The 15,668-nt window shown below is 34.4% G+C and overlaps 1 protein-coding gene across 1 annotated transcript; it reads left to right on the top strand.

Annotated features, from left to right (window-relative positions):
* Positions 1–3,599: 3,599 nt before the first annotated feature.
* On the top strand, positions 3,600–8,430 carry tmem182a (transmembrane protein 182a). Its single transcript, XM_058787368.1, has 5 exons — positions 3,600–3,989; positions 5,309–5,447; positions 6,559–6,657; positions 7,010–7,147; positions 7,286–8,430. Exons 1-5 carry the CDS (start codon positions 3,846–3,848, stop codon positions 7,510–7,512), a joined length of 747 nt encoding a protein of 248 aa, XP_058643351.1. The 5' UTR covers positions 3,600–3,845; the 3' UTR covers positions 7,513–8,430.
* Positions 8,431–15,668: the final 7,238 nt, after the last annotated feature.

Here is a 15,668-nt window from a genome sequence, read left to right as displayed (position 1 = left end):
TATATGGTTTCCAACTACATAAAGATGTTAAATTAAATTAAATTAAATTATTTAAATGGGTGGGCATATGATAACACCAGCAGTTCAAAACAATATAAAATACCACTCACATCTGTTGATCTTATGTAGGCATACCTCATTTATTGTTTTCTTTATTTCTTTTTATTTGCAACTACTACTATTGAATGGTTTGTAGAGAAAACATCATGATGTACACAATCATATGGTTTGCAAGAAAAAGAAATGCTGCTGTAGTGCAGTAATGGTCAAACCAGGGTCTGCAGGCCGAAGGTGGCCAGGAACAAAGACTATAGATATGCCTGTAATTATTTTTTATTTGGCCTGCGTTCCATATCACAAGAAGCATGTCTTTATAAATGTCTTATTTATATTTTTGTTTGAACATTACATTTTTGTTTTATTTTTGCATTGAAATATAAACAAAAAATAATTGAAATTGATTTAACAAAATAAACATTTACATTTATTTAAAAATGCTAAACAAATTAATATATTTTAATGTAGTATAGCTATAGAATATATACTACAGTGTATAATGTACAATGTATATAGGATATAATGCTACATTTATTAAATTGTTTTATCAAGATTGGTTTTCAAGTTTGTGCTCTCCTGCTGAAGTGATTATGTATTAAGTGAATTTCGAGTGCCTCAAGTGAGAAATCAATAAAATAATTAAGCAATTTATTAAATGATTTTACTGTTTTGCTTTTTTTTATTTTATTTTACACATTAACTTATAAAAACTTAATCTTTCTTTCTTCCCTTTGGAGGATGGTGAATATTGTGTCTGTCCAATGTGATATTCTATATGTGACCCTGAACCACAAAACCAGTCTTAAGTGTCAATTTTTCGAGCTGAATAAATAAGCTTTCCATTGATGTATGGTATGTTAGGATCTGACAATATTTGGCCGAGATACAACTATTGAAAATCTGTAATCTGAGGGTGCAAAAAAAATCAAAATATTGAGAAAATCACCTTTAAAGTTATCCAAATGAATTCTTAGCAATGCATATTACTAATCAAAAATGACGTTTTGATATATTTACAGTAGTAAATTTACAAAATATCTTCATTGAATATGATCTTTACTTAATATACTAATGATTTTTGGCATAAAAGAAAAATCTGTAATTTTGACCTATACAGTGTATCTTTGGCTATTGCTACAAATATACCCCAGCGACTGGTTTTGTGGTCCAGGGTCACATATAATATTGTAATATTCTAGGCTATAGTTTAATTTTATATATACATTTTATATTGTATTTCTAGTTTATTGTGTTTTGTATCATACAGCTTTAGTCAGTCATTTACTCTGCATTCTTCAGCCCCATCTACTGGCAATCTTTCTTCGTTGTCAGACTGTACCAATTTGTTGGGTCACTTGAGTGGGTGAGAGGGTGGATGCCATGCCTTTGAGAACTTGCATTACCTCCTATTTATATTTCTCACATAACCTTAAACTGTCTTGATCTACAGACCTTACAGGATTTTATTATTTTATTATAATTTTTTTTTTTTTTTTGTGAATTTGAGTAAGTACCTATTATCATTATCCACAAGTTGTATTGTCAGGTGAGCTTGACTCAATCCAAGTTTATTTCATGGTCATTTTAGAACTAAACTTCTCTCTAGAATTTTGTTTTCAAATCCTCTCCAGCTTTGACTATGGAATTGAGGAAGCCAAGATACCCGATCATCCCAGTGCAGCTGATACAGTGATGTTCCCAAGACAGTTTACATAAACACACTCACGTGGACCCATCCTCACATCTCGTGTTAAAGGAATGCTTTTGATTATGTATACTAGAACATATAACAGCTTAATTTAAGATAATGAATCCAAATCAACAGTAAAGTAGCATTAACTTTGTCTTTCTCTGCAGATGAAAAGGACTGTTGTTTCTCAATAACAGGATAAAGTGCAGAGATAAATTTAGCAGCACAAGGAACTAAAACCACCTCTGCTCTGCTTTGCAGAAGCACCACAGACAGTCATTACTACACCACAGAAGACTTCCAAGCACTTGCAGTCATCAATGGACATCTGTTGTAATTATTTTTAATTTTAGCTTGTATAATTTTTCTACTGTAGCTCTATTCCCTAAATATCCCTCCACACTCAAACCCAGCTCAAAGCAAGGGCGGCCTCTCAGGAAAAGCCCAGTTTCATAGCCTTATGTCCACTTCAGTGGCTCTGCCATTCATTCGCAGCACAGTGATAATTTGTCACAGGTTTATCTGCTTTGTGCGAAATGCCCCACTTGACATATAATGAGTGTGTATTTTCTGTTTTCCAGGTATTAACAGTTTCAATCAATATATTCAAGTGGAATCATATGATACAGTATATAGTGGAAGCAGTTGCACTACTGTTTAAAATTTAGGGGTCAGTTAGATGTGATATTTATTTATTTATTGGTATGTTTTTAAAAGAAGTCTCTAAAGCTCTCTGAGGCTGCATTTATTTAATCAAAAGTACAGTTATATTGTGAAATATTATTGCAATTAAAATATCAGTTTTCTGTTTTAATATATTTAAAAATGTCATTTATTCCTGTCATTCATTCCTGAGTTTTAGCAGGCAGATGATCCTTCTAATATGTTAATTTTCTGCTTAAGAAACATTCCTTATTAATCTGTGACCCTGGACCACAAAACCAGTCTTAAGTGTAAATTTTTCGAAATTGAGATTTATACATCATCTGAAAGCTGAATAAATACGCTTTCCATTGATGTATGGTTTGTTAGGATCGGACAATATTTGGCCGAGATACAACTATTTGAAAATCTGTAATCTGAAGGTGCAAAAAAATCTAAATATTGAGAAAATCGCCTTTAAAGTTGTCCAAATGAATTCTTAGCAATGCATATTACTGATCAAAAATGACGTTTTGATATATTTACAGTAGTAAATTTACAAAATATCTTCATGGAATATGATCTTTACTATAAAAATCTGTAATTTTGACCCATACAGTGTATTTTGGCTATTGCTACAAATATACCCCAGTGACTTAAGACTGGTTTTGTGGTCCAGGGTCACATATTATTATCAATGTTGATAACAGCTGCTTAATTTTTTTGTGTTTTTTTTTGTTTTTCTTTGGTAAGTTCAAAGGAGCACCATTTATATGAAATAGAAATCATTCGAAACATATAAATGTCTTTCACTTTTGAAACACAAATGAATGCATCCTTGCTGAGTAAAACTATTAATTCCTTACTAACTCCAATTTTTTGAAGGGTATCCATATGTTATGTCTAAATAGATGTAAATGTATTAACCTTGGTTCATCTTCAGCGTTCACTTCTCAGTTGGTGGTGGGATTTGTGACAGACATTGGGAATGCTGGGCTCTAGTGTCTTGATTTTCATTCCTCTCTCAGCTGATTGTCCTGTGGGGGGATATTTTGGTCCACTCATCTCCCTCCTGAAATCTCATTCTTAAACCACTCCTCTGACAGAGGCAGCAGGCACCTTCACTCAACTGACCAAAATAGCCCAATGGGCAGCTCTATGCTAGTGTGCTGTCATGAAGCCCACTCCCCACCCAGTGCCAGGTCCTGCTCTGGCTAAGGGAAGAGGACATTGACACACACACACACAGATAGACACCGGAGCTCGGAAGAGTACTAGAACAGCCACTTGTGTTCACACACCATACACCTTGCTGAACATAACTGGACTAAGATACTATTTTTCACACAGATTGTGAGGAGTTACGTAATTTCAGTGCCTACTTCATGTGGGAAGGAGGAGAGACTGTTTAACAAGACGTAAACAGCTGAGAAAGTTGCACTCTAAGATTGTCATCATGAAGTTACATGTGGCACTATTTTTTGCTGGGCTCTTTGGTGCCTTGGCAACTCTTTTCATTCTCTTGTCTTTTGGCACGGACTATTGGCTCTTGGCATCAGAGACCTGCAATTCACATGCAAATGGTCCGGTTACTTTGCAGGTGGGTGGAAGTGTTGTTTCAATTCCTTTAGGGCAAAGAGAAAAGTGGACAAGTGTTTTATTGATATGAATAGGCTTATTAGTTCTGGTGAATTAACAGAAGACTAGATTTAGGGATGGTCTGTTTATAAATATGAAACAAGTCTCTTCAGAATTGTATGTTTTGGATTTTAGTGTAAACTGAACTAGATTTCTGCTCTTTGATCCTTACTGAAGCAAGATCCTCAAGCGGTCATGGGCATATTTGTTTTATAAGCAGCGACTGTCATATGACATCCTCAAACGTCACTATTTACAGTCTCTCAGTTGCTTGAGTGTAGACTATCACATGCTGTAGTGTGATACCACACTTAATACTAAATAGCGAAACTGGAATCTCAGTGCTGTTTCTATTCATAGGAGTCATACATGAATTAGGTTTCCCTCATAAAGGATTGGGAGGGAAAAGTGAGTTGTTACTGACATGTGCCCAAACTGAGCTCTCAGGTCGGAATGTATGATTTTTAGAAAAATATATGCACCTAATGTAATCTACCCCTAAATGTAAGTGTCATAGGGGCATTAACAATATGAATGAGATTGTACTGGCTTGAACTGTGGCTAACAATTCGTCAAAATGTAAAATAGTTTTGACAAATTGCCATGAGCGTGTGTTGGATGTACCCTTGTGCTTGGAGGCTGAAAGATGGATGTCTGCAGGAAAGCTTGATGTAGAATAATTGCAATGCTCATTTGTTATTTGTCCAGTGCATGCTTCTCTTGAAGATTGCTGCTATTAGCTGTGTTTTGGAACATGATATCTGGTTTCTATATGGCTGGACTGGTCATTAGTTGGTCAATAGCTGGTCTAGGATCATTCAAGCTATTTTTGAAACATTGTCACTGGTCAACAGGCTACCAGTTTAAGCTGGATTTTCAAGCAGGGTTGAGTCAAGTGACTCAAAGCACTTCTATAATGTTCTTGACTTTCTTTTTGTTAACTGCATCTAAACAACAGAGCAAGTGTCCATCCATACACTCAGAAATAAAGGTACAAAAGCTGGGGCAGTACCTTTTCAAAAGGTACACTTTTGTACCTATTAGGTTCAAATATGTACACTTTAAGTACTAATATGTACCTTTAAGGTACCAAAATGGACCCTTTAGGTACAAACATGTACCTTTTGAAAAGGTACCGCCCCAGTGACAGCTTTTGTACCTTTATTTCTGAGAGTGTAGACTGCAAGTGTCTGTTCTCTAGTTGTTTTCAAATTTGTAAAATCACTGGCTTCACAACAGGTGTCTGTTGCTTTCTGACCTTTGCTCTTTGCTCCTTCACAGCGAGGTGATGTTGTGGTCAACCAGGGTCAGGACCAAGTTAGTGAAGACCAGAATATTACCTTTCATCATGAGGGCTTCTTTTGGCACTGTAGCTTTAATGAAATCATGAATGATGACGGTCTGTGGAAGTTCTGGTTTGGTAAGAGACTGTTACATTTGCTTTGGTGCAACAAACATTCAGAGGGGTCTTATGTGGTTTTCCAAGAACAATGACAAAAACATTTTTACAAAAACACACACATATATTTTTATATATATATATATATATATATATGTGTGACCCTGGACCACAAAACCAGTCTTAAGTCGCTGGGGTATATTTGTAGCAATAGCCAAAAATACATTGTATGGGTCAAAATTATCAATTTTTCTTTTATGCCAAAAATCATTAGTATATTAAGTAAAGATCATGTTCCATGAAGATATTTAGTAAATTTCTTACCGTAAATGTATCAAAATGTAATTTTCAATTAGTAATATGCATTGCTAAGAACTTCATTTGGACAACTTTAAAGGCGATTTTCTCAATATTTAGATTTTTTTTGCGCCCCCTCAGATTCCAGATTTTCAAATAGTTGCATCTCGGCCAAATATTGTCAGATCCTAACAAACCATATATCAATGGAAAGCTTATTAATTTCAGATGATGTATAAATGGTTTTGTGGTCCAGAGTCACATATATACTCTAAAAAATGCTGGGTTAAATACAAACCAGTGCTGGGTAAATATTGGACAGAACACATGCTGGATTGTTTTCAACCAACAGTTGGGTTAAATGTTTAACCCCACCTTCTGGGCAGTAACCCAATCGCTGGGTTCGTCCATATTTTACCCAGCGCTGGGTTGTATTTAGCCCAGCATTTTTTAGAATATATATATGTATAATGGACAATAAATGCTGTAAAAACTGTTGTTCAGTGATACCTAATCATTAACAAATTTTAAAGAATTGAACGTTATAAACTGTAACCATTATTTCATATTAGAAGGTGTGAAGTGCTCAGAATTACTCACTGAACGTGGCATTTGGCCCTCTTGTGAGGCTCCTGGTGAGACTTTGCTACAAATATCAAAGCGGTCTGACCTGTTGCCCTACAGAAGGCCACAGAAGGTTCAAAGATAGGGAATAAGTGTTCAGATTACCTCAGCCAGCAAACAACTTGATATACAACTCTTCTGAATCTTAACTGAAACAATGACTTAGAACTAACACACTAATAAATGGCAGTTCTCCTGGTTCTTCCCTTAGAAAATCAGGCACATGCAAGGGAGTGCAAACCTGCATATCTTCTCCCCTTTCCGTTCCCTGACCAGATCTACAATACTACCAGCTATCAGACTGCCATAAGTAAGTTAGTTTGTTTATTTATTTAACAGGTCAAGATTGTTCATGACCCTAATGCCAAATTCCAAAGCCAATATTTTTCAACTCCTCTTGATTTCTGTCTTTTTCTGTTTATTCATATGAAAATATTTTTAATGAAGCGATCCCTCATATTTTCTTGACTCCTCCACCTAAAATCAAGATACAAATAAAGTTAAGCCTTTTTCCCGCACAAATATCTTGCTTCACCGTGATGTTATGGAAGTAAATGGGTTGCAGCAGTGTCACTGCATAATGTATAGTGTAATTGAATTGGCTACTGTACTGTGAACCATTTTCCCTTTGGTTTGTGTTAATGAAAAACTTTATCTTTTAGTCTACAGAGGTTTCTGGAGCGTCTCTATGTTGCTGGGTGTGGCCGCTGTGGTGGCCGGCGGTTTCATTATTATTTGCGCAGCTCCATTTGCCAGTCATCGCCTTTATAAAGCAGGAGGTGGACTCTACATCATTTCTGGTAGGTTAAGGATTACATGAAGAGGTATGGTACTGAACTATGTGTAACAGATATCACGAACATCTAATTTATTCTTTACCCTTTATCTCTCTCTTTCATGTTGCTTTTCATTTCTCCAATGCTGTCTCTTTTCTCCAGGTTTCTTCCTTCTCATTGTCACAGTGATGTATGTTTTCTGGCTAGATGTTTTGGATGTAATAAGCTCGTATAAGGAATATCAGCAGTCGAATGAGTGCCCTGATTTTGAGCTCAATATGACTTATGGCCTCTCTTTCATGTTTGCTCCTGTGGGCGTGTTCTTCTGTCTTCTGTCTGGTCTTCTCTTCCTAGTGATTGGCCGTACGGTCCAACATCAATATAACTGAACCTTGTGAACCGTTTCCAAACAGAAGAATGAAATTTTATGCTCAAAATGCATTAAAGGGATGGTTCATCCCAAAATGTTAATTTTGTCATTATTTACTCACCCTCATGTCGTTCCAAACCTGTATGGATTTCTTTCTTCTGTTGAACACAAAAGAAAATATTTTGAAGAATGTTGGTAACCAAACAGTTGACGGTAGCCACAGTATTTTTTCCATACTATGAATGTCAATGGCTGCTGTCAACTGTTTGGTTACCAACATTATTCAAAATATGTTTTTCATGTCATTTTTGGGTGAACTATCCCTTTAATTATCTGCAATTTAACTCTGAGGATGCGCTGACTTTATGACAAGGTGGGGTACAGCTATTATTGATTTTGAAATGTGCAAATATTGGCCATCATGTGTGCTGTGAGCAGTACTGTAAACATTGATCATGGATGGTTTGGGAACACTTCATGTATGTGTGAGTATTTGTGCGAGTATAGTATTGCACAAAGCATTAAATTATGTTTAATATGTCTATTAGGAACCTCTGCATTTTTATATTCCTCGGATAAATTACCAAAACATATTGGTAGACTCTTTTTCACCTCTCAAACCTTCTCAAGTATAAATGCACACATTTTTTTTTAGTTTGTTCCACCTTGAATTTCGATTATTAATTTATTCGTGATTTCTAGAGTGTTTTTCCCCTCAGGCTTTGAAATAATCTAGACAGACTTTGTAGCATTGTAGAAATACCCAGCTGACCTGAAAGTTTTACATTTTATGTTTCACTTGCACAGCTTGTTCACACACCACAGCACATATTTGCTTTGTAAATAATATTATATATTGCTATCAAGTACAACTGATATGTACTGTAATATTTCAAAAGATTCATTAAACCTTTAATTAAAAAAAAACCTCATTTTATATTACAGTTGCAAGGGTTGTGGGTTATTGATTGGATTTTTGAGATGTGGGTGTTGAACTCAAAAAAAGAAAAAAAAAAGAATGCAAACTTGCTGTCAATTGTGGAAGGCAAGATCGAGTTTTGATTAAAAATTACAAGGTCATTAAAAAAATTAAACGCATAATAATTGGATGAATCGTTTACAATAAGATCAATAACATGCATTTAAAAAAACGGAGTATCTGTTTCCACTAAGTGCAAATAGCCCACCTTGTTGGCAAAGGCTATTTACACTAGCTCCGCCCACCAACGTGTGATTGGGATAGTCAACACTGCAAAAAGACGCTTCATGATCATGAGTTTCAGTGGCGTAGTAGATGATAAGACATGTGCATTTTGACGCGATCGACCCGAGTTTTCCCAATAAGGTGGCATACATTTAATAACCTAATATGAATTAAAACTATAATTTACATTCAATACGTTATTATTGCGTACTGTTTTATAATGTACTACAATACTGAGGTCCAGATAATTGCCATTATTTGCAATAAGTAGTATAAATAGCAGAAAATCTTGCTATTTTAACACAGTGTAAATAGAATCTATAGCTATTTGCACTTAATGTAAATAGCATATCGTTAAAAAATACTGCTATTTTCACTTAGTGTAAATAGCCGCTGCCTTAAAAAAATGGATGCATTTCATGTTGACTTTAATATCTTAACCTTCTGCTGTCAATACTGAGAAAATAAATAAATACGTATGTAGTACAGCAAACACAGAATGTTTTCCTAACATTCCAATTTGGGGAACCACATTTTTGGAGAACCAAGTAAGAATGTTGTCCTCACCCAAAAGCTAACCTTCCCAAAATGTTGCATGGATATTTATTTATTTATTTATTTATTTTAATGACAACCTAAAGGGAACCTACAAAGAACATTCCTTGTTGATTTTTAGGTTTTCCTTAATTTATTTATAATTTTTTTTTTTTTTACAACCAAAAACAAACATTTCCAGAATGTTCTGGGAACCAAAAACTGTATTCCATAGCGCATTTCATTGGATTAAGTCGAGGCTCTATCATCCATGCTGCATTCATTTTTTTTTTTTAAATAGATTTTTCCTTATGGTAAAGAAATAAAAGTAGGCCAAATGTGAATGCAGTTTTGAGACTGAATATGAGGCAATATTACCTTTTCCCATCAGAGACAGACTGGAGATGAGACACTGACAGGTGCGTCCATATAACAGCAGAATCGCTGGGAGCTGTGACTCATCTATATGGCAGGTGACAGCTGTGTGTATGCGCTCTCACTATACGTAGGACTGTTTGAGGCAATGTTACAGACATTAAACTTAAGCATGCATATCAATCAGTGTATGTCTATAGTACTGCATGCTTTCTTGCAATATGAGATTTCCAAACCGTTTGCAGCAGAACACATTGAGAGTTTGTGTGTCTATTTCTGCATGTTTGTATATGTATTACTTTCAGTCTTTAGTATGTCTGTGTCTGTATTAGGTTTCTTTCAGGCCAGCTGTAGGCCTCCTGCAATGCTGGACAGTGTGTTATTTAAAGGTCTTGGATCATATTGCACATGAGAACCGAACTGTGCATGCTGATCTGAACTGAGGTAATGTGTACAGATGGAAAGGATTTAGCGTTACTCGGTTAAACCAGTTTTGCCATTGTTTCCTGAAAAAGGCTGCAGTTAAGTTATACTGTGCTAAACCAATTTTAAATTCATGACCTGTGAGATTGACCATTAATAACCTTTCAAAACATGTAATTCTAGTATTTGACACTGTAGGTATTTGTGGAAATCACTTTACAACTAAATAGGTTTATCCTTTTTTTTAAGTGTTTATTTATATAAATATATATAGGATATTTGTGGTGTCCATCTACATTTTAGCCACTAGAGGTCACTGATACATCAGAAATCAATGCATAATCAAAACACTAAACAATGAAATGGAGTATAAGTTAGAACTTAGACAATAATATGCAGTATAAGTTAGAACTTAATGTATGTTTGGCACATGAGACATATAAATAAAAATAACACTATGAACTAACAGTTTTTTTCTTTCTATTGGTAGGGTAATATCTTGGTCATACTTTACTAGAAGGTCCTATAAGTTGGTTAATGCATTTACTAACAATGTTAAATGTGTAAATGTAACAATGTGTAAATCAATACAGATTTATAAGTCAGTCAGCTCAGGCTCATTAAATAATATTAACAGATACAACTTTTGATTTTAATTATGTATTAAATGTTGAAATTAACATTAACTAAGATTAATAAATGCTTTATTATTAATAATAATAAAAAGCTTAATGCAAGTTTTTTATTTTTATTTTAAACAAATACTGTTATTTCATGTTAGATAATGTAGTTACCTAAAAAAAAAAAAATGCTGGGTTGTTTCAATCCAACTTTTGAATTTTTGGGTTAAAAATGCAATTAAAAAATTTAATCCAACAGGTGGGTTAGTCCATATTTGACCGAAAGTTGGGTTAAAACAACCCAGCATTTTTTAGAGTGTAATGTTAACAAATATAACCTTATTGTAAAGTGTTACCAAAATCTCTTCCAGGGCTGATGCTAAAATTTGTGGGGCTTGCAAATTTATAAAATTAAGCTTCTACTCTTTAATGTTTTCACGGTACAGTGTTTTTATTATTGTTATAACAACATCTGTTTCTATTTAACTTGTGACAGTCATTTCTAATCATCATTTTTATTTGTTTTTGGTAATTAAAATTTAAAGTGAAATAAACTGAAAACTGTCTACTATGAATATTCACCTCCACAAAAAAACAACAAAAAAAACATCTTAATCATGTACTTTGATTGTATCTTCTAATTTAAAGATATCAGGCTTGTCTGTAATTGTGAGATATGGTATTGATGCACCAGGTACCTCACAAGTTTTCAGCATACTCCCTGTGCGATGTGACACAGATGTGTGAATTAATTCTGAATGTGTTGAAAGAGAAAATAACTCCGCATAGATGTTTTGTGCTTCGTGGACTCAGCTACTCAGTATATCGCCCAGACTGCAATATACTGTACAGTAATGTGCATCACACGTTGGTGTTTCAGAGCAGGTTTCTAGCCACACATCCTGTGAGTGAATATGTAACGGGGTGAAAATCAATCAGTCAGAGAATACATAAAAAGCCATGGAAATATGAACTGAAAATCAAATCAACAGGAAATATCTGAAGAGAATATTGACAGGGACACTAGCTTTCTTGTGATGCAGTGTCAATAAATGCATGTTTGCGCGCTGTTGCGAGTCTGGGTGAGAATGTCGTTAGTTCCTTGGTCCCTGGTGATTGTTGTGCGGTTCCACATGATTAGGCCAGATAATTGTGTGTTGATAATAAGCATGTTCACAGCACTGCACAAAACGCTGTGTTCCACAACAAGACTCTCATGTGGGCCGCCAGGTCAGTTGGGGGCTGTAGAATATGTACGGTGCATGACCAGAGGTTAGACTGAGAGACGGTGACCTACAGCTTCAGTGCATCAACACCTTTTTAGCACACAGCAAGAATCAATGCATTCATGAACAATAAAAGACCCAATTGGGCATGTACTTAATAATAGGACAAACCTGGGATTGTAGTTACTTATTTTATTTCAATGTTTAAAATAATTTTTTAAATAGACACTTTTTTAAATTATTTTTTAAATGTACAACAAAGTTGTACATGACAAATAAATGACAAATCCATTTGAAAAATTCAAAACAGCATCAAAATATAAAATATACAGCATCAAAACAAACAATCTGACAACAATGTTTAATAAAATATACAGTGCTCTAACTAACCACATTTTTATTGGAGAATTTATTTATTTTTTTTCCTCAGGGCACATTGCTCACTATTTTTATTTTTTTGGTTTCAATTTGTGACAGTTATTCAACTCATTTAATGCCTTTTTAGTAATTAAATAAAGTGGTCTCAAAAAGTGCAATGTTCTCATCACTGCACTTTGTAACATTGCCACCATTTTTTTTTTCACTTCACTTGAAAAATATAATGAAGAAACTAAACTTTTAAATGTTAGTGTATTTATTCATTCATTTATTTACTGGTTCTCAACTAGGGGCCTCAACAAACGTCCAAGGACACCACAAAATGACTTTGATGCACACACAAGTAATTTATTTAAAATGAAATCTGGATGTAAACCGGAATCATATTTCTTTATCCTTTTACTAATTATTTCTGATTGAAAAAAAAATCTGAATTGAATATTGAATCATAAAATGAATCATGTTTAATTCATTAAATATATGAACACTCCCAGTTTCTGTTTATTAAAAAGTTTGAAAACAAGTAGCGTTGTCTTAATTTTAGCTGAAATAGCGGAGGAAATATCTTAGCCTTCGAAATACTGTGTTAGACAATGGGGGGGCAAAAAGGTTAATAACCATGCAGATGAAACGCTTATGTGGATGTTTTATATCAAATTAAAGAAGAGAACCTGCTGATTCAGATGATACCTGTTATTTAATAGCATTGATATTGATCACAAATCAAATTATAAACCAGACGTGACGTTTTATTTTCTTGCCTCATAATTGATTTTTGTCCTGTTAATCTGATAAGCGTACTGGTTCTTCATATTTGGATACAGATGTTGACTGTGTGTTAATCTGTTGTAATTCACTGTTGAAGGTGAAATGCTTGAAAGTTTAAGTGCCGTTTTTAGTCATTCTTGAGCACGGCAACTCTAATTGAACTCTTTCACATATTCCACTGCAGAACGGCTAAGATTAAACAAGCTACAACAAAAATCCCCTGCAACTTGTGTTGTGACTCCTATACGCCTTTTTCTCCAAGTTTTCCTAAAGCCCATATTTATATGTAGTTTTGTAATCCCTTTTGACGTTTTAGTTATATTTTGTTCATTTTGCCCCCCAGAATCTTGCTAGTATTTGAATTGCATGAAACAAAATGGCAAGTCTTATTAAAGCCTGCTCTTTGTTTGGAAATGGTTTTACATAATTTCAGAAACGGCTTGGAAATAATGAATAAACAATGGGCTATGTTAATGCACGTATTAATGCAGGGCACGAGCATATAATTAAGAGCCATGATTCAAAATCAACTGCGCTGGTGTGGGTAGGAAACCACAAAGAATTACTGGAGAAACAAAAATAAAAGGCCCAAGTTTGCGTGACCTGTGGGGTCAATAACATTCATAAACTGGAAGAGAATAACGTAGTGCAGTATACCATATGATTTCCCATGTCTGAGGCCTCTGTTCAGCATTTCGCACTATTAGTAACCCTCACACCATTATTATTAATAATTATTTATGTAAATGTCAGAAATAAAATAAAATAATCTCAGTCGCACTTTTATTTTAAGGACCATTTCTCACTATTACATTACATAACTACAGCTTTTGCAACAACAACCAAAAAAAAAAAAAAAAAACCTCCCAATTTGCTGCTTATTTATAGTTCGTAAGGTAGTTGTTAGTATGGGATATAATTAAGGGATCTAAAATATGGTCACGCAGAATAAGGCATTAATGTGCTTTATAAGTGCTAATAAACAGCCAGTATGCTTATAAAATGCATGCTAATAAGCATCTAATAGTGAGCATTGGTCCTACAAATAAGGTATAATAATCTAAAAAAATATGATATATATTATATACAGTATATGGTAACACTTTATTTTAGGGTCTCTTAAATAGTTACTTATTAGCATGCATATTACTAGAATATTAGCCATTTATTAGTAGTAATTAAGCACATGTTAATGCCTTATTCTACATCCCTAATCCTACCCAATACCTAAACTTAACAACTACCTTACTAACTATTAATAAGCACCAAATAAGTAATTTATTGAGGGAAAAGTCATAGTTAATAATGAATAAGTGTTCCCTATTCTAAAGTGTTACCCAGTATATATATATATATATATATAATAATAATAATAATGTATATATTATTATTTTTTCAGTTGTCTTAAGTTTATACAAAAATTACAATTCTCTTATCATGTCATTCCTAGACCATATAACTTCCCACAAAAGGTATAAACAAAAGTATAACAAGTATAAACAAAAACAATTTTCTATTTTAAAACGTAATTTATTCCTGTGATGGAAAAGCTGGATTTTCAGCTGCCATTATTTCAGTCTATCCAATCTACCATTAAATAATTCTAATATATCTATATATCTATATTATTACTATTATTATTATTTCAGGGTTCTTTGATGAATAGAAATCAATCAAATTAATGCTTCCTTGCCAAATAAAAGTATAATTTTTGTGACCTCAAACTTTTGAATAGTAGCTTATTAAGTCTTGTAAAGCCATATGGTAGCTCTGTGTAGGGCATTTTTGATATGTCATGAAAGATTTGATGTTTATGACATTGATGACTAATCATCATAATTATGAATATCATGGCTTCAGAAGATTTGAAATATATGTGTATTATTTTGAAGCCTGACAGCCTGAATCCCCATTCACTTAATTTTATGGTAAAGAGCGGTCAGCACATTCATCAAAATTTCTTCATTTATGTTCTACGGGGAAAAAAAAGAAGAAGAAGAAGAAAAAAAAAAAAAAAAAGCAGACATACAGATTTGAAACAATATGTGGAAAATGAGTAAATGACAAATCATTTCTGTACCTAGTATATCTGCGGATAGGGAAACACCTCTGCTTAGTAAAGTGGCACTCAGGCCTGTTTGAATATTACACATGTGAAGTGACAATAAAAGGGCAGGTAATGTCTCATCTCATAACCCAGCAGCTGCCCATATCATCCCATTGGCTCCATGGCACACAAAGGGTTATTCAGGACTGTTGCTCCGCCGCGCTGGGCTTTTGATTTTAATTGCGGTTGCACTCATCTGCTCCTCTTCACTCAAAGGCTCAACTGCCCCGTTTGAAATCTAGTGCATGAGAGATGCTGTTTTCTTTTTTCTTCTTTTTTTTAATGCCTCCTCCTCTCCTCTCCTCTCCTCTCCTCCCCTTCCCTCTTCTTAAAGCTTGCGATACATTAAAAGGTGTAATCCAACTGAAATGGAAATTGCGCTTCTTGAAAACAAATGATGAGAGGACGATAGAGGGGCCAGCACTGTGCTCCATCACTGAGACCGTGAGGAGGCTCGTCAGAGGCGGGCCCCTCTCTTACAGCCCCCGATTGTGCTGGGCTTCTTATAGTGGCTAATGGTGGAGCTGCTAGGCAGGTTGA

The sequence above is a fragment of the Onychostoma macrolepis genome, chromosome 09, assembly GCF_012432095.1.
Source record: "Onychostoma macrolepis isolate SWU-2019 chromosome 09, ASM1243209v1, whole genome shotgun sequence".
In the NCBI taxonomy this organism is placed as follows: Eukaryota; Metazoa; Chordata; class Actinopteri; order Cypriniformes; family Cyprinidae; genus Onychostoma; species Onychostoma macrolepis.
Note: the sequence above shows the minus strand (reverse complement) of the source record. Positions and strands in the feature narration are given on the sequence as shown.